The following is a 23,691-nucleotide window of genomic DNA, read 5'->3' as shown; positions in this document are numbered from 1 at the left end:
ACCCCAACAGCAAAGTGTAAGAACCAGAAGTGTATTTAACCTTCAGCTCAGCCTCTGCTAATCTTCAAAAAAAAAAAAAAAAGGAAAAAAAAAGAAGAAAAAAAAAGAGAATAACACTTATGTCTGTTCACAGTTAACCAAATAACAGTCCACTGAATTACTGTTTTTATAAATTTTTCATGTTTGTATTATTAAATAAAACAAACTGAAATCCGGACCGGAGGGATCCACTGCAACGCTCATGTATTGTTACATAAAAAATAAGCAATCGGGTAGATGTTACCCCAACTAGCCTGCGGTTACTGTTGAACTTTTTGACTCTGACTCAGACTGAAGACAGGAAATGTGTAGCACACAAATGTATTCAGTTAGAAACTTTATTTAATACAAATATGACCACAAGCCACACTTTGTTAGCTTTATTAGGCCTGTATTTTTTTTTTCTTCTTCTTACAATGGATATCCTTCTTTAAGCATACTTTGAACCACATCTCTGTACAAATCAAACACAGCATACACTTAAGGTATTTCTGTTGGTCAAACACTATGAAACAACAAGCATAACGAAACAAACAGTCCCACAAGAGATCGTACACTTTAGAAGAAACGATAAAACAAAAAAGGCATTGAAGACAGAAGAATGTGACTGAATGTGAATTGAATCAATATATAGACTGGATCATTTATCCACAGCAGTTGAGCAATGAGAACAAACAATATTATATACTACATATTCCAGGATCATAAGAGTATGAAGTGTGATTCTTCCACACAAGACGCTTTTACTTTCATAGAAAGAATGGAATTCATTTAGTTAATTATAAGATATATCTATTTGACTTCACCAAACTTCTTAGAGAACAAGCAAACGTATCAAATCAAAATCTTAATCACAAAAACATCAGAGATACAGATTGAATGCAGAAACACTTCAGACAAATAATGACGACTTGTATCTAGATGATGATCTGGATGTAGCGCTCATCGCCAGTTGTGCTTTTTTTTTTTTTTTTTCTCATTAAATGGTTTTGTCTGTCATGTCTTTCTCCTGCTCCTTTCTGATTTTTAGTCCTTGCTAGCACATTGCATTATCTTACTGTTACACCTGTGCTGGAGGTATGATCCACGTCAGTGTAGTGGCACATCTGCCCACAATAGTTTTCCTAAAACATACACACATAATGCCAGTGAAGCACTTCAAAAAGCTTCCTGTGCACAGTCAAGTATTTCCTGTTCATCTCCAAACAAGACCCAGAGGCCCTTCCTCTTTTCACCAGAGCCACAGGATCAGTCCTTGCCCCCCACCCCATGCACACACATACACACACACACTCACACACACACACAGAGGCTGTGATACTACTTTCATGTCTGTTCAGCACCACAAATAAACATTATTTTGTTTTTAATTCCCACATTTTTGCCTTGCAACCAACAAATGACAACCACCTTTCAACAGTTAACCTACACTGACATATCTGAGAATAGCTGATTTGTCTGTGGTGTCAGAGGGTCACTCTCACAACAAAGAGGTAAAACTAGAACTCTTCATCCTGCAGTAATTGCATACTCTGGTCTATTGTCTGCAAAGACCTTTCGAGAAGTGCATGTGGGGGAGAAGTGTGCTGAGTTGTAAGTCTGCGTCTCTGGGTGCAGCTTAGACAAAGTGCGTTGGATAAGTCTCGGTAAAGCCACTGAGGGAACATAAGCAAAGGGTGCATGATCCTGTCACCCCAACAGCAGCAGCTCTCAGTGATTAGGTATGCACACAGACACATGCACGCATGCACGCACATACGCTTACATCATCCCACAGTCATCCTACAAGCAACGTTGCAAACGTAAATCCTTCATTTTAAGCTCTTTTTAGATCTGCTTATTTCCACTGTTCCAACTCAAGCGTCATCTTTTATATTTACACACATATTGTGACACGAAAGCTGCAGATTCTGAGGTTTGCTCAGGAATGTGTATGTGCATTACATGTTGAAAGCATCACTGTAAAACAAGTAATACAGGTCATTGTGAAAACAAAAAAAAAAATTGAATACAAGGCCTAGCAGTTACTGTTAAGTGCATGTTAACCTGTGACCAATACAAAATACCGATTTGAAGTATTTCCACATTGCATTTGTGATAAATGACTTTTTCAGACAAGCAAAGGCATCACGACAGAAATCAATAACTTAAACACATCAATTATCATAAATAATGACTGCACTTTTAACAAAACACACTTGATTCGCCAGAGCTTGTATAACAGAATAAACAGCAAGACAATAAATCATGAAGCTGCTTCGTTAAGTTTCTTCTAAGTCACACCTAACTCCTCACATACTTGTTGGCAAAAGTATATCCCAGGTACAACCTTGAATATTAATAATACCAAACATACCTCTGAAGGCTGTAACCTTCCAGAGAGAAAGTGGCCATTTGAAAAGTGTTTGACTCCACCAGCACTGAGCTAATAACCACAGTCTGTCCAGGGTGTGAGGAACAGAGCTGAACACCTTCAGCAGCTCTCCTACTTTCTCTACAGTAGGTTCCTGGAAACTGAAGACTGAATGGTTCACACTTGGTGTCGTCTGCTATCAGCCAGCCACTGTCACTGTTTACTTATTTTTTTTTTAGAACACAATAAAGCCTCCAAATTAAGGCGGGATACATGTGTCTAGGCAAACACAGCAAAATATCACATGGCCCTGTGTTAACTGCCTATATTTTTTTAATCAACTGTCTTTTTTGCTTGCCATGTTTCATTTCACTTCAGAAACTGTGAAAAATGTGATTCAAGAAAACTTCCTTCTGCACAGCTCAGACTTTAGTGAAAGGGCCATTGCCTTGTGTTGCCTGGCTGTCGTTCCCTTGATGGCAAAAGCAGATCTTCCTCTGTGCTCGACGTTACACAGAAAAGAGATGAATCTCTGATCTCTATCCCGGTACAGTGACGGGGACTACAGAGGAGTGCCTGCTGGGTCAGGATGCCTTCACAGGCATCAAGAAAGATGATAATTTAGTCGGTGATTAGTCTCTTGTCTCCCAGGGATGAGATTTTTCAGCAATTATTCATCAGGATTTACTGTTCTGGAGATAACTTGCATTCATCTCTCATGGGTAATTACAGTCAACCAACCTTTTTGTATTTATGATCATAATCCTGTTACTGTGTCACACTCAGTGCAGAGTTATGTGTGTCTGAGTACTATGGAGGGAAGTTGGGGTTCCAATCCATGTGTTTTCCTGGAGATGCATTCAAGTAGACAGTCTTGTCGCATGTATATGTATACCTGGGTATCCATATGCGCTGGATCAGAGCAGTTCATCCGGGTTGATGTCTGGTATGGGCTGTCTCCAGTAACAGAAAGAGCTGTACTCTGGCATGACAAAGGCCTCGTTCTGCTCTTTGCTCAACAGAGGGAACACATGCTCCACCAGCTCACTAAGCCTGCCATAGCTATGGAGCAAAAGTCCAGATCAGAGAGACAGAATGAAAGACAAAAGAGGGGATAGAGCGATAGAGAACAGAAACCACAGAGTTAAACATTGAATCAAGAACAATTATTTGTTGAATTAAATTAAAATTCTGAATGTGTTAGCAAACAGTTGCCTATTTACATATCCAGAAAACACTGAGCAACATCAGCATTCATTTAAGATTGTGTCTAATATTGACTCTGCTTTTAGCTTAGTTTTCATGTCATCTATCAACTCCTGAAACAAATATCTGGCTCTTTATCTGAAGAACTGCAGAGTTGCAGATATCATAAAACACTAATGAGCTCACACATATTTAGCACTGATGGTACCACTGTCTTATCCTCACTACTGTGAACTCCAACAGTAGGAGAAACAGGAAGTTTATGTACTTACGATGACTTGTTGCCCTTGGTCTGTTCCTGGATCAGCTCTCCCTTGGGGTTAACTGTGAAGATCCTACACACAGGAACTCCTACCTCCTTATAGGCAAACACATCCTGCATGAAGACAAGATGTTTAAAGGTTCAATCTGTGATACAGTTGTAAACAAAATGGTAGCCACTGAAATCAAAAACACAGCACTGGTAACACTCTCAAAGTGAAGCCAGTGTTTCTTACATGTATGATCATAAGCAGGCTTATAACACAGGCTTTTATTTTCATTTATCACAAGTTAAAAACACATGAAATTGTGTATTTTCCTTTTTTCCTCCACTTTGAAAAAAAACACTCATGGGACCTTTAAAAGCCATCTGAGATGAGAACACACTCAATCAGTTATGTAATCTGCAGAAAGTAGCTTGCATACATAATACACACTGCTACAAACTGACCTAAGTGTGTTAATAACATTAACCACAGATTTCCTTGTTGTGTTCCGCCTCATGCACGTAATGGCAATATTTCTGGACTGAATGATTTGTTGGGCAAGAGCAGGACTGTGTGTATTGTGTATGTTTTGCCGAGGGTTAGAGGCGGACAGGAGGTTTGATGGGTGACCCACTGCTTCATCTGGGTGTTGGTGTTTGTGCAGCTGAAGACGGGACGCTGTGCCTGGCTTGAGCTCCCTTCCACAGGCAAAGTCACATGAGACCATACTCCGCCAGTGACCTCAGCTCAGGTTCAGCCCAATACTGATTTCATATGTTTGTGTCTGCTAATTGATAGCCAAAGTGTCATGTTGATCTTACAACACACCATGACTACATCGACTTCTGGAAAACACAGCTCACTGACATGTAAGAGCGAGCGCTGGAGTCTGACGTCTTCAAACATCCATTAACTCACATTAGTTCTATTCCCAAAGGCGGCGTAGAATGGCTGCTTGTTATGCTGGAACAGATTCTTGATATCTGTAAGGCATTCAATCTTGAAGATCTCTGGTTTCTTCTCAATAACCTCCCTGGCGGAAACAGACAGATTGATTAGAGCAACACATATATGCATGTCTTTACCATGGATCAAAAGTTAACTCAGCCAAATACATATTTAGATTCTCTAAAACATCTTTCTTGTAGTGTCTTTAGATTAGATTTTGCTCTGTTTAGTATAACTTTCCTGATGGAAGTCAGAATGCCAGGATTGTAGGGGTGTTTCTGTTACATGCAAATGAAATCAACTAAACTATAGTTTAGTTCAACTAAACTATTGTTTAGTTTGCCTACTCGTGCTGAATTCCAACAGAACATGGGTACAACTGAGGAAAGGCATAGACTTACATGCATGAAATTGATAATAGGCCTGTATGGCATAACAAGGCTAAATATTTTACTGTTTGTGTGTATTGTGTGCATATTTGAGCTTGAGGGTTGGAGCTGGGCACAATAATTTAGCTATGCTAAAAGCCACATGGCATTTATGTCCACAGACAGTTTTACCAGTATGTGTGGTGTTAATGCGCTTATAACATGTCACATAACTATTTGTCTAAACAACTATTGCAAATCTCCATAAGATGCAAACACAGTTGCATCTTGTAGCAAATCATCTTATTTACCAACACTAAGAATATTTTTTACATTGACTCCCAGCTAAATTGTGCAATGAATTAAAAAAAAATATTTCAGTGTGACTTGGAATAAGTTGCTTAGATTTTTGATGGTAAGAAATGTCGACAAATGAGTCATCTCCTATAATTTTCCATCCACAGCTCAGTGCTACATAGACATCAGCAAGTTGTCATTATCGTAAGTCTAACTGGCTAATTAATGAACGTCAGTCACAAATTAAAGGCGACACCTCGGAGGCTTTCCTCATTCCCTGTCAGAGAAAAAACAATTCACAACTTTTGAGAAACAAAAAAATAAATAAATAAAAAATTAAGTTAAGAAACAGCAACAAAATTCTGACAAACAGTACATTTCTGGAAGCTGATGACAAAGCTACAACACAGTTAACACCTACTTAGTTACAAATTCATGAGCTGGAGTTTTCTGTAACTTTAACAGCCTCTGCCCAGGCTCATTATAATGACTGAGGATATGAACAGTGTATAGGACTCTGAGTTTGAGAAACTCAGGGATGTATAATGTAAGATTAAGTTAGCAGACAAAAAGAATTTTAATTTTAAGGGAGACAAACAAGAGGTGGTTTGAAAATGAAATTACATTTTGGGGGATATGATGTATGTATTGACTGCTGGGAATAAGAGGTATCTGGCTTTAAGACAAGAATTTGGTAGCAATTTACAATGTACATACCTGTGGAAAGCAGAGAAGAGGCTGCTGGGAGACAGCATGAGAGGTCCTCTGGGCAGGATGGTACCACCATCATTGACCCACTGCAGGTAACCTCTTGTCATGTCTGCCATACCAATAGCCCGAGCTGAGCAGTACAAGAACTTGTAGCCATTCCTGCCAGTGGGGAGAGGTGCTCATTAATGGTTGTTCAAATATACTTTAATACCATGACCATCATTAGCAACTACTAAGAATAGCACTTTAATTAGATCAGTGATTTTGGTTGCTTTCATAATGTGCAGAAGTAATACCAATTCAATGATAATTTTACTGAGGAAAGATTCTATTTAATTATTATTACTGCCTACGGTCACTTCAGACTATTTCCTCCAATGTGTGTTAATTTTTCTACTGTCTGCATGACTACAGCAGCAAAGACAGGTCAAGATTTAAGTTGTAAGTGTTAACTCAGAGGAAGTATAATGAGAAAAGGGACGAGAAGTTTCATGGTGTTTTTAGTTGTCTTGATAATACTTAATCTTACTGAGTCATCCACTTCAAAGCACCCCATGCAAACACTGGGAGAATATATCAACCCCACAGAGATGATTGGGAATCAAACCCAGACCATGCTAATCACTGCCCAGCCATTCATCATTCCTCTGTGATTAATCAGTGTTGTTGCGCACTTACTCAGCTACTGAGTGGTAGAGCTTGGCAATGCCTTGGTGGGTCCAGTCCTTCCCCAACTGTGGTAGGATCTGCCCAAACACATCTGACCTAAAACATTAAACAAACACATACATATATGAATAAATAAAAACAGGGACATCCCCAACAGGCTCCACAACAGCAGATGTACAACAAGGGTCAGAGAAAGCATGTGCATGAAAGAAAGTAAAGCAGATCAGTAGTACAGACTCTTCAAAAGAGGTCACATAAAGCACCATAACTACTTTACCATTCATCATAAACAGAGAACATTATGGACTGTTCTCCACTAATGAGGATCACAGGCCCAAAGGGGAGGTGCTGTCTCAACCTCAGCTTATGACGGTGTGTGCTTACAGACTGAAATGTAAATGGGCTCATTACAGCCTCTGCGCTCTTCGCCCTGATACTCAAAGAAAGCCACATGTCACAGGTTGGCCTAAAGGGTCACAGAGATAATAAGCTGCGGTCAATCTGGACCTGTTTGATGTTGACCACCTGTGAGCCTCACAAAGAGTGAGCATCAAAAAAGGAAGCAGACATCAGTTTTGTGTCAAATGAGACAAAGCTGGCTTAAAGCTAATTAAAAAGCTTAAAATAAACACAACTGCAGGATGGTCTTAATTAATATTTGCTCTGGGAGAGGAACTTCAACGTGACCATGGCAATGAAATTGCTCAGAAAACTGCACAAAACTATATCTATAAAAATCCATCATATTCCTCTCTTGTTTCTCATTTAATGCTACATGATCAAATGTTCTGCAATATTTTAAGTCATTGTTCATTCACCTGCCTGGCCTCCATATGTAGCAATCACACTAGTCATCACATCGGACGTATATATAGGCAATTTATAGACATGAAGAATTTAAAATAGCATTGCACCTCTGCAGATGCTTGCTAATGCATGAATCACTTCCTTAAGACAATAATAAGAAAATATCGTCTGAGCATGAACTAGCGGCTGATGTTCTACACATCCTACAGGAATGCATTTGAACAAAATCCCTTGCACTGGTGGTGAGCTGGTGAGCCCTGAACAGTGTAAAGGTTTGTAAAGATAACAGTGATTTACTGTACAGTGCTGCCCACCATCCCTACAGTTTGAGTTTCACAAAACGCCAGTTTCCTGCCACATGTTTTTGTTCAGGACTTATGTGTCCTTTGAAACAATAGCATAAACTGAGAAAAAAAGCCCCAGTAGTTCAGTATCATCAGGGGTGGACGTGATGTGAAACCACTGTGATAGACTTTCGAGCACGTACTTGGTGATGGTGCCATCAATGTCAGAAATAATGACTTTGTCATCCCAATTCCACAGGTAGATGGTGCCCTCGCAGCGGCATGTGCCCTGGTACTGGGTGGTGATGCTAAATGTCACATCATTAGGTCCCTCCTTCAGTTTCAGACTGGCCTGGTAACACAAGGAAAACAATGAGGGCATCTGGAATCAAAGTACATTTCATTCACTAATGTGTTCCAACAGAGCTCTATCCTCCAGTATGAATCATTATGCCTCAGTACAATGAACATCTACAGGTCTTTGGAGCCCCCTACAGCTCTAAGTACAGCAAATACATGTAATTCATATCTAGCCAACAGAGGGAGCCCTGAACTACCAAATAAACCCTTTGAAGTACAAATCCCATTGAGTACTTTACAACCCATTGAGCAAATTGATCAATCTTAATTTCATGTCCTCACTACTAAATAGATTTACATTACCAATCACATCTGGTTTATGTTGCTTCCCTTTTCTCCAAACAATTAGCTGGGTTATAACCCTGGCCAAATTAGTATTACAAAATGAAACTGTCAAATGAACTTGCAACCAAACAAATATAGGATATAATCAAACTAGCAGAATACTGGACAATTTTGAGGAAGGAAAACTTGTGTGTAAGAATGTACTTACTATCTGATCAGAAGAGAGGCGTAGTGACTTCCTGTAAGTGTGTGGGCTGGGGTGGTGCTGACCATCGACTGGCTGCAGTCTCTCCTGACAGGATGCAGCGCTCACCTCCTTGGCCTCTTCATCACTGGATGACTCTCCCACTTTAGGCCTACAGGGAAACAACAACAGTTGTGGTTGTGGTCTGCTATTTGAAACACTACTGTACACAAAACACATGGTTGTTAACATATTGACTTGACCTATCCACTTCATTTTCTCACAATATAATGGGATTATGCTCCATTTTTTTTTTTTTTTTTAACAATCCCATGCTATTGTATCCCTTGGTGTCACTTACGGTAAGACCAGCTTCTCCTGAGATGCGGAGGGTCCTTCCTCCTCCAAATGAGACTCCTCCTTGGTTTCAAGCTTAGTCTCTGACTGTAAAAATTAAGGGAAGAAATCTCGCTCATTAACACGATCAAGACTGTACATATGGATGTGAGTTTTACTAAAAAGAAACTGCTTCTTATCACATGTGCACACCTGCTTGATTGTACTATCTGCTCTCTTTCGCCAGAACCACCAGCGGCCTGACTTCTTTGGCATTTTCTCCTTCACCCAGGCCTCCTCTGTAGCCTTGAATAAACAAGACAAGACATTTCAGGATTGATCTAGTTGCTAATTTACAATAATCCACAGATACTGACTATACAGTGCATAGAACAAGACGCAAAAACAAAACCTCAGTTACCTTTGGTAAATTCTTCTGAAATGCTTGCAGACTTAGAATCAAGGGTGCCGCTAATGTCCAGTTATAATATCTGGGAAAACAGAAATAAGAGCCAAATATTGACCACATACCACATACACATACATCTCACTTGGGAAATTAAAATGCTTACTTACCTGTTTCCTATCTTTACTACCAGGTTGGGGTTATCTATAATTGCTGGATTCTCAGCAAATTCAAGATAGGTGATGATATGCTCCATGAATCTTTCTGCAAACACAGAAGATAGATGGACGTTAATTAAAAACAGCAGATGAAAGGATCAGTGGTGCTGAGCCACGAGATCTTACTTAAAGCCACAAGGAAAGGTCAGAAACTTCCATCAGCCACAGCAGCTGAGGGCTTCTCAGAAACACTTCTAAAGAGTGTATATATTTCTAATTTATTGACACAAATGAAGACCAGACAGAAGGATAGACTGGTTGAGATCTAAGAGACAAAGTTGGGATTCAATCCTAGTGAAACAGAGACACACGTCCTTAAAAGGAAATGTGGGCACAAGTATTGTTACTAAACATACCAGGCTGATTTTTTTGTATAGAGATAAGCCTCCACCTACAGTGGCTGGACGCTTCCTTATGAGGCTAATACAGTACGGACAGTTTATTAGTAAGTTATACAGTTACATAACAAATTTAGCTGTCTGTCTCTACTGGCTGGGGCTAACTTTCCATCTTGCATAAAAGTACTAAGTGCACTTAAGGCTGCATTTTTTATGAGTGTCTTTCTGGTATGGTACCTTTGGATATTTCAGCATTTTCTGTGAGGCCTCCACACAGAGAAAGGGTGACATCAGGGAGGTCACTGGCTGAGTCAGAAAGACACTCTGTCCCACTGTCAGCTGCAGCACTACCCACCGACTGAGGAGACTGTGAGCCAGAGCGCATCTCTGAGTCCATCCAGTGCTTGGTGACAGCCTCAGACTCACTGGAGCAACAAAAGAAAACAATATGTCATACACACTGTCATATAAACTGTCAGTAGTATTTCGGCACTTCTTTCATAGGCTAACCTCTTAGGAAAATATCGTGCAGCAACATCAGGTTCAAGTACATTCAGGTCATCTAGGTAGATATCCTCAGGACCCTGATGCTGGCTCCTCTTTGGGACACCTGCATCCAACAAGATAATTATTTACCACTTAATGACCTCTCATTGTCTGTGATAATAAAAGGTCGGCTAAGAAAGTGACCCAACTTGCCTTTCTTCTTAGAGGGTGAATCGCTGTGTTGGCTGTTGGAAGGGGTGGAGGTTGCCACATTGGGTGGCAGGACATCCAGGGGTTCTGTGGGGGATACAGGACTCACGGGGGTTACAGTGCTGACAGGTGCAAGAGGATTCACCGGTGTTACAGTGGTCATAAGGGTGCGTGGCTCGGGCTTGACAATAGTGCACATGGAGGAGGGACCTCCTCCCTTTTCGACCTCTGTGTCGTTCTCCATGGCCTCGGAGCTGAGGATGACGCGGAAGTGGGTGCTCTCTGATGGGGTGATGGTCACTGTTTTTAGTGGCTCTGGTTTCTCTTTCTTGGTGACCTGGATCGTGGATATGAGGAAAAAAAATATACTATTAAAGATGAGTACACTAAGAACTACGTTCTTATGAATTTTAGTCAGGAGAAGTGCTTACCCTGGTTGTTTCTGGAAACTCTCCCCAGGTCCACTGCATGTGGGACTCAGCTCTGAGCAAACTCTCTGAAGGCCTGACCATCAGTTCAGAGTCACTCTTTGGGGAAAAGGCCTGAGACAAACCATGACTGAAGAGAGAGATAAACAAATACAAACAATCAATAAGACAGAGTCTATTTACGTTCCACACCTTTGCTGATGGCTGTGAGTTCATGTTAATGCATACCTGTCATCTGCCGGCCAGTCCCCATCAGACATTGAATAACCATCAAGGTTGTGTCGGGGCGCAGGTAATTTCGGGTCAACATCACGCATCGTAGTCACTGAAGGTGACCTACACCCAGGTTGCAAAAGATACGTCATAATTTACTCATCTCTCAACAGATCTTGGCTACAGTAACAAACACTGACCCTGAACTTACCTTGAGACGTGTGCTGCAGCCTCCTCGTCAGAGCTCAGGTCCATCTCAAAGATTTCTTCATTTTGCGCAGCGCTGGACATAGCAGCAGTTGTAGCAGCAGGTGCATTAGCAGCAATAGCATTACCAGTAGTGACTGACATGGGCGGAGTCAGCTCCTCTCTACGGGGGTCTCCTTTGTGCTTCTTCCTCCGTCTTTTCTTCTTTTTCGTAGTCACGGTGCTGGGAGCAGGAGGCTCAGGGGGATCCTCTGGGTCGGCTGGGTCATCCTCCAGATCTTTTTGTGCCCTGTGCTCCACCTCTGAGATCCAGAAAAGGTGACTCTCGGTGGGGATTGGGGAGGTGGCCAGATGGGCAGGGACAATCTGCTAAAGGATCAAGTGAGAATGCAGGAGCGTGAGGCTTAGGATGTGTTTAAGCGAGTGCAAACCAAAGCAGTATTACTCATCCCTACAGTCTGCATAGTGACCCAGGTCTATTAGAACAGGGTGGCTGTCAGTGCTGAGCTGTCACAATAAGAGCTCGGAAAGCTTGAGCAATAGGTCACCTGTCAAATGTAGAAACTGCAAACCAGTAGAGTAGTTATCTCCTCACACAAACACTGCCCTAAACTTGTTCCCCAAGAATGCTGTAGTCATTAAGATTGTTGTTGGGGCAAAGGCATCAAGAGACATTGTCTCTGGTGTGTACAGAAGTGAGACCAAATCTGTAATGAAAATATGTGCATTTTCTTCATTGTATCATCTTCAAATTTCCCTTGATAATAAACATCAGACAACGTCAGACATCAGAAACCTGCAAATATGTTGTTGTTGATGTATGACTGAAAAAGAATTCAATATCTCCCTTGATTTTAGCTACTATGCTTCACAATGGAAAAAAAGCAAAATTAAGGTTCATGTTATTAACCTACAACAGTACTGTTATTTCAATGTATTTTTCAAAGTGGTGGGCTTAGTTCATCTGTGCAGAGAGCTTACATTCTGCTGCTCAGCTTCCTGGACGAAGAAGGCCTCTCCATTGTCACCAAGCTTCATATGCAGGTCAACAGGCTCTCCATTCACTTCGATGTCAATCTGGAAGAATTTGGCATTAGGTACAAGCTGGAAGCTCCAGGCCAGTGTGAAAAATGACAAGATAACAGTAACTGTGAAGTAGTTTTTATTATGAAATCAAAACCAAAAATAAGACACTGAAAATGGTGTTTACTAGACATCCAATCAGTATGCATCCATCTGGCAAGTCTGATTTTTGCATTTTTAATTGATTGCATAATTGAATTGCATCTTGTTACTTCCAACATTTTGTCAGGTCACATAGAGGACCCGTAGATACTTTAAGTCGCATCTTTTACTCAAGGCTTTACAGAACCTAATAAGTGTATGGGTGCTCTGGGCCTGTATTTTGTGGAGCCTGCCAATAGCACAAGGCCATTCATGTTTGCCAGGCAAACCCCCAGCAGACCTGAGGCCATTCAGAAACTTGACACCACAAACGCAAAAAACCAGGTCACGTCTGGCAGAGAGTACAAAGGAGACAGACTTTGACTCGCAAGTGCTCTGCCCAGTCTGACAAACCTGAAACCAAATCATCAATATTAATTCTCGACCAATGGCCACCACTCCAATCTCAGCAGCCTCAAGATTTAATTTCACCCCCTTAGGGTTGCTAAAGGGAATTTATGTGTAGTGAGTGATGGCTGGGGATTTCAATGCCCAATTAATAATGAGACGGAATAAATGAGGGTCCTCTTCAACCTTTCACAGTCGGTGACAGGTAACATTCACTGCAGCGGCTGAATTGGGGATTTGCCAATATGATCTTGGATTAGTGGAATTACTGAAGGCAATGAATGCCTGCTGATGCTCAAAATCAAGGCATAACATTGGGCCATTTCTCTACGACAGCACCGGCCAAGGTGACTTCTAAAGCTCATATATAGTTCCAAAAAGAGGAACAGAAAACAGAAGAAAAGAAGAAGTATTCGTGCAAAGCTGAGTTTAGTTATTATCCCAAATGTTTTTAGAATCTAACAGGACTTTGAAAACATTTCTGGTTGCTAACCAAAGAGACTGCAGTATACACCATCCACAGCCAAACTTTAATTAGCATTTGGCTGGCGACTACAGTCTAATTCCAACTCTGAATTTTTGAAAGAATCTGCATGTCAGGAACAAATATCAAAACACTTGTTTGGTCCAGTAACTTCTAAAAAAATACATATATTTAGCAGCAGCCCTCAGGGATCTGATAAGTGATCTCAGGGACACAAGCATAACTGTTTGTTACACAACAGCCCTTGTTGAGGCCTCTTTCTTCATGTTTCCACCCCCTCCCACACATTCAAGTTGTAGAGCTGTTGCCATAGAAACTACTCATTCATTTCTCCCCTCTAAACCCATCAGCATTCTGGGTAGGTGGTGAGACAGTGTCAAGCCCCCGCAAATCATGATCCACTCTAGTTCACAAGCAAGTAAATAAGCTTTCTTCAAGTCAGACCACACCATCACTGCACTAAGAATAGAAGTCATGGACAAGTTCAAAATTCATAGTGATAAATTGAGAAAGCACATTCAGCTCTCATCTCTCTCTAATTTTATACTTACTTTAGTTAATAATTACTAATTACTAATTCAATACCAGATATTAATCTGGAACTATTGAAAAGGCTTCACTTGCTCCCCTTACCCATTAAATCAGAAGCAAAGGTGCTACAAAAATACTGTTTTCTCAAGTGAGCAGTGAGTGCTAAAAATAGCACCATTGTTCCTCAAGCATCATTAACTGGATCTCATCTCCAGGCAAAAACATATAGTAACAACTACTATCAGAGGATGAAGAAAAGCCCAGAGCACCACCTCTGCGTTCTGCAAACAGAACTAAAGAATGTGCTGTAGGATACAAGGATGCTCTATTGGTGCCGAGCAATTCATTGAAATACCAAGTGCAATATCCAAACTGCAGAGGCTGCCATTTTTTGATTAGGGTAAAACGTGTCACAACATACTATTATAAATGAAGCAATGAACCACTGTAGTGCTACACAGAGGTTGTGGCCTACAAATCATATTCTCCAGATGTAAGCGAACATGCTTGTTTCATGCAGACCTCAGCAAAAACCACATCATCATTTTTATGATATATTTATTTTTTATCACAGTGAAAATGAAATGCAAATACCATGTCAAAATAATTGCAATATGATTTTTTTTGCAATCGTTCAGCCCTATGCTCCATTGATGCCATTAATTCTGGCTGAAGCAAATGCATATGAAAATGGGTAGCCTGACTGGTTATGTTCAGTGAGGCTCAGAGATGACCTACTGATGTTTTTATTGTTACTAATTTGTTAGAAATTAAACTTGAAGTTAAGCCTAGCCTCCTCAAACAGAAACCTCTGTAATCTTGAGATGATGAGAGTGCTATCACCCTTTTAATTATAATATTACACGAATAGACTACAAACCGCAGCATCATTCTTACAGTCTGTTTTCTGTTTCTCTATTATCCACATTCAAATTTTATTGAAAGAAGGCTAATGTGACCACACATTTGGGGAAATGTTAATCAAGCATACTTTTGACACACCTTCACACACAAAAGGACACACCTACTTTCCCATCAAATAAGTGAAAACACCTGTGACAGTGAATCACCGATGTGTACTGCCTTCAAACGAGGGTTTACACTTCAGTAACCTAAAACATTGTTGTCTGGCCACTTTTTTTTAAACCTGAACATAACCTCACTTAGTTTGGACACAATCTTATGCAGTAGCCACATGTTTATTTAAATGTTTAGGTAGTCCTCAAGACAGATTATACTGTATGTGAATTCAAAATATGAATTAAATGTACATCGTGTGAGGAATAGTGCCTAACAACCCTTGTTTTGTATGGATTGCACTCTGTGGTTTTCCTATCAGATGTGCAGAATTCTTTTTTTTTTTTTTTTAAATGTAGATTCGAAAGCTTGGAAGCTTCTACGTATGGAGTTTGAATCATTCCATGAATTAAACATGTCAGGCGAGAGAGGCAAAATTTTAACTTACTATTTTCTCTTTGGAGCGAAGCACGCCCAGCTTGCCAAAGCGCACATGAAATGGTGAGCACTGGTAGGTGCCGTCTCTCTGGCGGACAACCACAACATCAATGCAGCCCGATAATGTGGCCTGATTAATGCCCTTATACAGTTCTTTGACGGTCACCAGCACCTGACCTGCCAGCTGGCCCACGTAGTTCATGGTGTCCGCCTGGAGGGGGAAAAGAACAAAATATTAACAGACTTAAGAGAAAGACTGGCTACTGTTCAACAAGAGTCAAGAAGAGGAGACAGATTTGCCCTCACAAGTCGTAAAGTTTGAGTTCTCCTCTTGAAGTTATTTTGGCCTGTGTTCTCCCTAACTCTCTCTCAGTCCATCCATTGTTGTCTCTTCTTTTAAGTATCTTCTTCTGGACAGTCAGGCTGTCTCATTTTTCTTATACTTTCATCCCTCAGCTCCCTCACTGCCTGTTTGCCTGCCCTGTGGTGTCTGTTATCTCCCGACCTGCATACGGACTGCCATGGAGCCACTGTTGCCCTGTCACTGGCCGCTGTCCCACATGAGCAACATCAGAGAGGGGGGCTGACAGCTGGGCTGAAACAATGCGAGGAGACAACCTCACACATAGTTCCCACCGCCCTACTGCCATGAAAGCAGCTGACTTCCTGTTTACTTTTATAACCCTATGCTAAGTACATCAAATAGGACAAGGAGGACAAGCCAGAATACTGTGGCTATATTATATGAACTTGGATTAACTCTGCACATTTTCCTCAAAGCACTTTTTTGTCACTTGGGACAAGCAGTTTGTGACATTGTAAATTCTTTAATGCGTAATCTGTCGAAGCTGCCAAATCAGAGAGAAATTTACACAGGCCAGTGCTAATCATACATAATCATGCAAACTCTCAAGCCTTCGTGTGGCCTCCAGTTCAATAAATTCAGTGCGCTGTGACACAGAACGTGTGTTACCATTAACTTCACAAACATGATTTTGGTTTGCTTGGGTCAGGGTCTAGTTTAGTGGGGCTTGTAAACACACTCCCCTGCTGACTTCATTGGGTTTATGTAACCTGAAATGCTCCTATCTCACACTGACCTTTTGTTCAGAGTCTAGCCATGAGAACTGTGTGTGTGTGTGTGTGTGTGTGTGTGTGTGTGTGGGGTGGGGGGGGGGTGGGGGGTGGGGGTGGGGGTGGGGGGGTGGGGGGGTGGGGGGGGGGGGGGGCAGGGTAGAGAATAGGGGCAATTGTGAAAGGGTGGCATCATGGAATATGGGAGAAGACTGTCATATTTTCCCCTAAAGAATAGGCTGATGAAAAGAATAATCTTATGGGCAGGTAATTTTGACATGAGGCCCTCTGTCAACAATAGGAAGCTCTCAATTCTTTCTCAGAAATGAACCACACACTGGTCCACAAAGAGGACTGAGAAATACAGTTACGCCTTACAGAAGACACAACTTCTGCCTTCCTTGTACCAACATCAATTTTGTGACTATCTGGGCTGTGACACCTCTGCTACCACCCACCTGAGGAATGGATGAAACTACAGTAAAATTACAAGCTCCCAGAGTTCTACATTTTACTGCCATTTGTATGATGGAAGGAATTTCCAAACTACCAGAAATTTTTGTGACAAGCTGGACTCTATATCTTGCCACCTTTCTTCAACTGTCGTGAAGATTTCATTCAAATGAAACTCAACATGAAAGGACAACAGTCCAGTCAGTGGATCATTTGAAATATCTGAAAAATAAAAATGTTTAATCTGTCCCAGACATGTAAAATAAACAAGAAATACTTCAACAATCTATAAAGTATATATATAGAAAGTAGATCCATATTTTATTAAGACTTTGATCTTTTTTTTTTCCCTTTATTTAACTTATTTAACAAAGGTGCAGCCAGAGCCATCAAAGACTATCCACAGGAGAAAATATTTTTTTTAAAAAGGGCAAAAAGGGACACAGTGACTGTCCATTAAACAAGGGTGATATCTGTCACAGATTTCTTTCAAAAACAGATTATGGGTTATGCTGTTGAATGCAGTGAGTGCACCCAAGTGACTCAGCACATATCAAACAAGCAGATAAAAACAGTAAGACATAGATAGCTTTTTATTTGAGGGGCCAGTGAAAACAACAACAACAACAAAAAGCCAAAAAACAACACAACTTAGCTGAAAAACTATTTCACTATATCACTGTCAGGGGAAAAACGTACCTATGTGGCATTCTGTTGGTCAAATATATTTGTTTTGATGTTGTTTTTTTATATTGTACTGTATTCGTGGAAATTGATCGTGTTTTCAAGTAAATGACACACTGCGTAACGTAGTTTCACTTTTATTTTGACACCACAGAGTAATACACGGGAGGTGCAATAAGTGCTACATTCCTGTTTCCTGGTCTGACACAGTGCTAATACCAAGTGCAGATACATGAAGAAGTCTGTCATAACAACAAGGCTCCAAACTTCTCTAAAAGGACATTATATAATGGTGAATATTCTATATTAAAAACAAAAGGCTCCCTTACACAGGAGCTGTCTGGAACGGTGCCAGAGTTCAGTTATCTGTAACACAGTCACACGTGACAAACATGCTTTACCTGCTGCAGGCCATTGTTTCAATGTTAGCTCAGCAGTAGAAGTACACACAAGCTGCCATAATGCCAGACCCAAAACTACATTTTAACAGGACAGGCTTGGTATTTTGGGATATGAAATGATTTGCGGATTAGACAGGCAATAAAGGCTTCTTGTCCCAGCCTGACTATATTTGACCACCTCAAATACAAATGCTACTGTATTAGTTTTAATTATCCCTAAAACAGTCTTGAATGTAGCCCTAAAACTGACATTTTCCTTCTGATTTACTGCCTTAAGATATTGAGCCACTAAGCTTGGCTACAATACTGACCCAATAAACCTAGCAACCTGGCAAACCAGACAATACAAGTGTAGCAGGCCCTCCAGCTCAAGCTGTGACTGACTAAGAGACCTGTCATTGTGACTCACCAGGGACCAAGACGACCTCAGAGACGAGGACTCATCCTGTTCACTGTTGTCTGTGGTGTCCTCTGTGTTACTTCCCAGGATCTCCCCGTCCCCCCAAGATCTCGGTCTCTTCATCACTTTTAGTGGAGCACCAGCTCTTACTTTACCCACCTCCATTGGGACCAATGTTTCTCTTCCTCACGCCATGATAATAATGACTCGCTGCCATCCTAAATCCAATTTCAAATACAGCCCTCCTAATCACCTTGAAATAACCCTCCCTTGGGTAAATACCAATACGCCGCTATCTCACGCCAGTGGCAATTATGCAACACTGTCATAAACTTTGTCATCCTTTTTCTGAGCTTTACTCTGCAGGACATGCACTTCTGCTCATCCAATCAGCTGACATGGCACAAAAGGTTCAACCAATGGGATGGCCTCTTTAAGTTGGCAGTATATGGCTGATAAGGGACAGCTAATTTCTGTGAACGGCAGTGCAGTGTTTTTCCCCTGATAAGAGTACACGCTCAGGGAAAAGACCAAGCAGTACTCTGCAGCATGACGTACTTGCACAGTCAGTCACATGTTTCGGTACAATCGTTGTTGTGTGTGCTTGTTATTATGCATGAGTAATCAGGAGGGGGCATTGATTGGCTGCAAGTTAACCAATGGGGTTTTCAGTGCATTGGACCTCAACATGTTAGTTGTTTATTGCTCATTACCCTTGAACTTTTTGACATCCTGGACATGTGATCGAAAAGATAAACAGGTGAAAGTCCTGTAGATACTAAAGGGATGACCTCTCTGGGGATTAGCCTCTATTAACTATCACTACAGCTTGCTAAAATTAGCCCAAGTGCTAATTTAACCATATTTGCACTCAGTACAGATATAGCTCATGTAGTTGTAGTCCAAGCAATGATGAATTGAAACTTGTTCATCTCCTCAGGAGGTTCTCTGTGGTCTAACATTTCAGCATCCTCCTGCCTGGTCTGATTTTTAAGTAACTGCCTAAGAAAACATAATGCATGAGGCTCCTCAAAAAAGGCCTCATCCCTAGTTTCCCATCTGCTACGCTTTTTGTAAACACCACAAAAAGAAAACACACAGGCCCAGTGAGATGAATGCTGTTGGCTCATCGTCCCCCTGTGTTAGGGCCTGTTCTTTGTTGAAAAATTTGACGAAAGCCACGCATAAATAGACAAACAGTGAAGTGAGATGTTATGAGTAAAAATCACATGACTTCTACTGAGTCACCGAGCAGTATCTAAGCCAGAATGAAAACAAGTCCTCGCCTTTAATAACTACCTACAGATACCGTTAAAAATGACAAGAGCTGGCACTGTATGGTCTTACTTACTCTCAATACACAATTATGGTCTACATCTGGAACTAGCCTGTGCACATTCGCTTGACTGGGCGAGCTGGCCAATCAGACCACACAAGGTTCATGTTACACTCTTTCAAGTATTAGGTTACACTAAACTGCACTGAAATGAGCCTACTTATGATGTGTGTAAGGTAAACCATGACAACCACAACCCCAGACAAACAGTCTGGGGTTGGATTTCATTTTAACACCTTCTGCATTGCAAGAAAAAAAACGCTGCTTTTCTTAGGGCTGTTGAAATCAATTGAACAATTCAATCCCTTGTTTTCAGCCTTGTGCCAAAATTCCTGGCTGCTGAGAATTTGGTGATACAAAAGTGGATATGGTCAACTAATTCAGCATGTAGAGCCAAGTACACCTTGTGTTGATGTTTGGGCAACTGTTTTTCATATTGAGTAAAATGAAATGTTCTTCACTGACATTTAAGTCAGTCTCACTGAGTAAAAAAAAAAGTCAAACCAATACAATTATACTACTTTCATGGAATAATATTGTTCAGTCTTTGTTGAAACTATTTTAGAGATGTGTTGATTTAGCCTTATGGTAATTTTGGAGGCTGTATGTTGTCATGTTGCTACTCTGTAATACATTAAACTAGAAGCCATGCCCTTTCTGGTTTTAGTTTCACAGATGCCAGGATTTGACAGTTTTCTTGGTCATATATGGTAGTAGAATGAACATTTTTGGTTTTGCACTATTGGTAAAAAAAAATATCAAGCCATTGGAATTGAGTACCTTGGGCTCTAAAAAATGTAAATGTTATTTTTCACTTTTTTGTGTAGAATTTGGGTAATCAAGAAAAATAATTGGCAGATTTATCAATAACGAAAACTGTTAATTGCAGTCCTTTTCTGCATAACACAGCCCAGTGTAACGCCATAACAACTACAGCTTCTGAAATTACCATTATTCTTAACTCGATGCCTCTGTCACACAATCAGCAAGTACTGAAAATTTATGACAGAAGTTATGCTAAGGCTACTGTGCCAGGCTGCATCAGTTTTAACATTCAAACCTAACAACCTGGCAACTTGTATAAGAGTTTCAATGCACTGGTCATAGTATAGCTGATTTGAACTGTTTGAGTTTTGGGAGGTTACCTACTGCAATAGGTTGGTGATAAATGCTTAAATGGCAGCATCAGTGTGAGGCTATCGCATTTACATAAAATGCCTGAGAACAGTTTTATCCTGTTCCGCTGGTTAATTACTGCGGTTCTACTAAAAGTGTTTTCAAACAAAGCACCCACAGGCAGGTGATGAGGTGGCAGCACTGCATACAAGCCAAGCAAGAGTTCTGTAACTCATTGAAAACTGTGAATTAACCAAAGATATCTGCCTTCAAGGATACCACACAGATGTGTCGTTAGCCCCAGCTACTGTAGCTAAAAATGCTAATTTCAGAGATTAAAGCTGACATATCGCTTGATTGAAAAGTCACCAGCAAACAGTCCTCTAACGTTTCAAGAGGGGGGAAATTGCGGAAATAACGAACAGAAAGCAAAAACGAACAATTGAAGTGTGTGCTGTAAGTCAACGCTTGCCGTTTCTTCTGATTTAAGCTATAAACAAGAGGAGCAGAAAACAGCAGACATGAAAATAAATGAATGGAGCCGGGGCTCAACTAGCCGTTAGTTAACCCTCGGCTAGCTCCAGTGTTATCGCTGGGTTTGTGTTACCGTTAATAGCAGACGGTGAAACGGCAGCGGGTGAGAGCCTCTGCTAACGCTAGGTCGCCGGTTTCAATGAAATATGGATACGTTCATTTATTATGTGATGAATGAATTTCGAGACCGGTCACTATATGTTATGAGTTAAATGAATCCATCGTAGCTAAAAGATGTTAGCCTGCTTACAGGCTAGCTAACGTTAGCTCACGGCAGAATCAGAAAAAAAAAAACAACAACAAAAAAAAAAAAAAAAACCGCACTATCACAGGCAGCTGCTGTGAAATGGGCTGACATCAGCCTGTCGCTAAAAGCGTTTACCTTTCGGTTACTTCAGCGAGATGCTGCCGGTGAAGGACGCGCTGGTGTTTTCAGTCAGTCCCCATGTCTTAGCCTGTGAAACTCCTCAGAAGCCTCCTGACGTGTCCGAGCCTGGACCACCGTGACTGACTGGTGCGACTGGAAGCGGCGAGCTGAAGTTGACGGGACAGGAAGCGGCGGCGGCGCACTTGCACAGCTGGTGCGACGGGGTTGAACAAGGGTTGAGCTAAATCGTTTTTGCTTCTTGCATATTACAGTGGAGCATAGCTGCGTTTAGGAAGACTTCGCCCTGACCCTCACATGTCAGAGGATATTCATTAACAGAGAGTGAAACAACAGAGTTAAGACAACCCCCGAAATTACAGCTGCTTCGTGGATTGACAACAAGGTTTTCTTTTGTTCTCAATTTACGTTTCTCGGTAATAATCAGGAATGAATCTTTGTTGATCACGATTTGTTTCAATATATCTGTGCAGTGCTCCAATCTGACTTTACTGTGAGCTCTGCGTTTTCAAAAAGTCCTCTGTGCATGGGACCAAACAGTCTCACAGGGTACTGAACTGCCCCCAAAACCCAAGGCAGGTGCAGAGCAGGCTTCTCAAAAATGAGGCTGTACTGTGCATGATTACATATGACAGCAAAACTTCATGAACTTTAAATAACCTGTCTATTGATACCTACTCACATGCAGTATTGATTCTGTCTGATGCAATGCTTTCAAAGGCCAGACTGTTGGTTTGTCTAGAGCATGAGGCCTGTATGGGGTTGACATGGTTTCAAAACCCATCAGCAGACAGGATGGCCGTCACATGCCTCAGTATCCTGGTTTTGTAGGTATCCTACCAGGCATAATCATAACTCGGGTATGAGGTTATCTGCTTTAAAGGAGTCCGAAAACTGTAATGTAAATAATTAGCAGTCCATTGTTGATACTATTTTTCTTTTATATTAATGTTTATGGTGTTACAAATTCTTAAACTTTATAAAGATTGGGCCCAGGAAACGACAGAAATGACAAAACATGACGGAGGGACGCTCCTGTGTTCAGCCAGTCATGGTTGATTCTAGCTATAGCTAAACATGTAATAATAGAAAGAAGCAAAGAAGAACAGTTGGAAAGACTTCTGTGGTAAATTAGGACCTGAGAAATCCAAAATAAAAAAGGATCTTAAATGCAAGTCACAGAATGACAGGAGTATTTCAGAAGTCTGCAGTTCATGTTCATCACCTCAGTGGTGTTGAGGCTGTAAATATTTTTTTGAAACTTAAACATTGTTCGTTCAGTTAAAAAAACATGAAACAACAACTATTTTCTGTTACACCATCCATCCACACCATTTTCAGTCTGTTTCAACGGCTTTTGAAAATTAGGATGTGTGACTCAGTGCAGCAGTGCTAGTTCATCTGATAAATATCACCTCTGGGGTGCCAGATAAGGGTTAATGTCTTGAGGTCAGAGGTCAGGTTCTTTTGTGTGCAGCCTACCACTGACCCCATTTACTAAAAACCTATCTCTGTAGCTGGTAAACTTCAAGATGTCATGGAATTCTAGGGAGACGTCTTGTAAGACGACAGTAATAAATGTTACATATCGTGAAGATAATTTTAAAAAACTTTTTAAAAACTTCAAATACTTACATTTTGCAAATACTGCTGTGGTGTCTCAGC

At 40.9% G+C, this 23,691-nt stretch overlaps 1 protein-coding gene across 4 annotated transcripts; it reads right to left on the bottom strand.

Annotated features, from left to right (window-relative positions):
- Positions 1-363: 363 nt before the first annotated feature.
- Positions 364-22,163, bottom strand: lpin2 (lipin 2). 4 transcript variants are annotated; one of them, XM_071491469.1, is made up of 20 exons: positions 18,665-18,976; positions 15,654-15,854; positions 12,583-12,678; positions 11,606-11,970; positions 11,410-11,517; positions 11,185-11,311; positions 10,757-11,090; positions 10,568-10,667; positions 10,295-10,482; positions 9,672-9,765; positions 9,517-9,586; positions 9,309-9,401; positions 9,121-9,203; positions 8,784-8,931; positions 8,134-8,282; positions 6,849-6,935; positions 6,177-6,329; positions 4,765-4,879; positions 3,871-3,974; positions 364-3,454 (listed from the first exon to the last, which is right to left on the bottom strand). In XM_071491469.1, the coding sequence occupies exons 1-20, from the start codon at positions 18,818-18,820 to the stop codon at positions 3,310-3,312; spliced, it is 2,916 nt and encodes a 971-aa protein (XP_071347570.1). In that variant the 5' UTR covers positions 18,821-18,976; the 3' UTR covers positions 364-3,309. The 4 variants fall into 4 exon arrangements, with proteins under 4 accessions (XP_071347570.1, XP_071347572.1, XP_071347571.1 ...); XM_071491471.1 differs by lacking the exon at positions 18,665-18,976 and adding an exon at positions 22,024-22,163 and having other exon boundaries at positions 1,948-3,454; XM_071491470.1 differs by having other exon boundaries at positions 1,948-3,454; positions 11,606-11,967; positions 18,665-18,956.
- Positions 22,164-23,691: the final 1,528 nt, after the last annotated feature.

This window comes from Trachinotus anak, unplaced genomic scaffold (assembly GCF_046630095.1).
Source record: "Trachinotus anak isolate AG129_WGS33_773 ecotype Australia unplaced genomic scaffold, CSIRO_AGI_Tana_v1 ptg000012l, whole genome shotgun sequence".
NCBI classification, from domain to species: Eukaryota; Metazoa; Chordata; class Actinopteri; order Carangiformes; family Carangidae; genus Trachinotus; species Trachinotus anak.
This window is presented reverse-complemented; position numbering and strand designations above follow the sequence as displayed.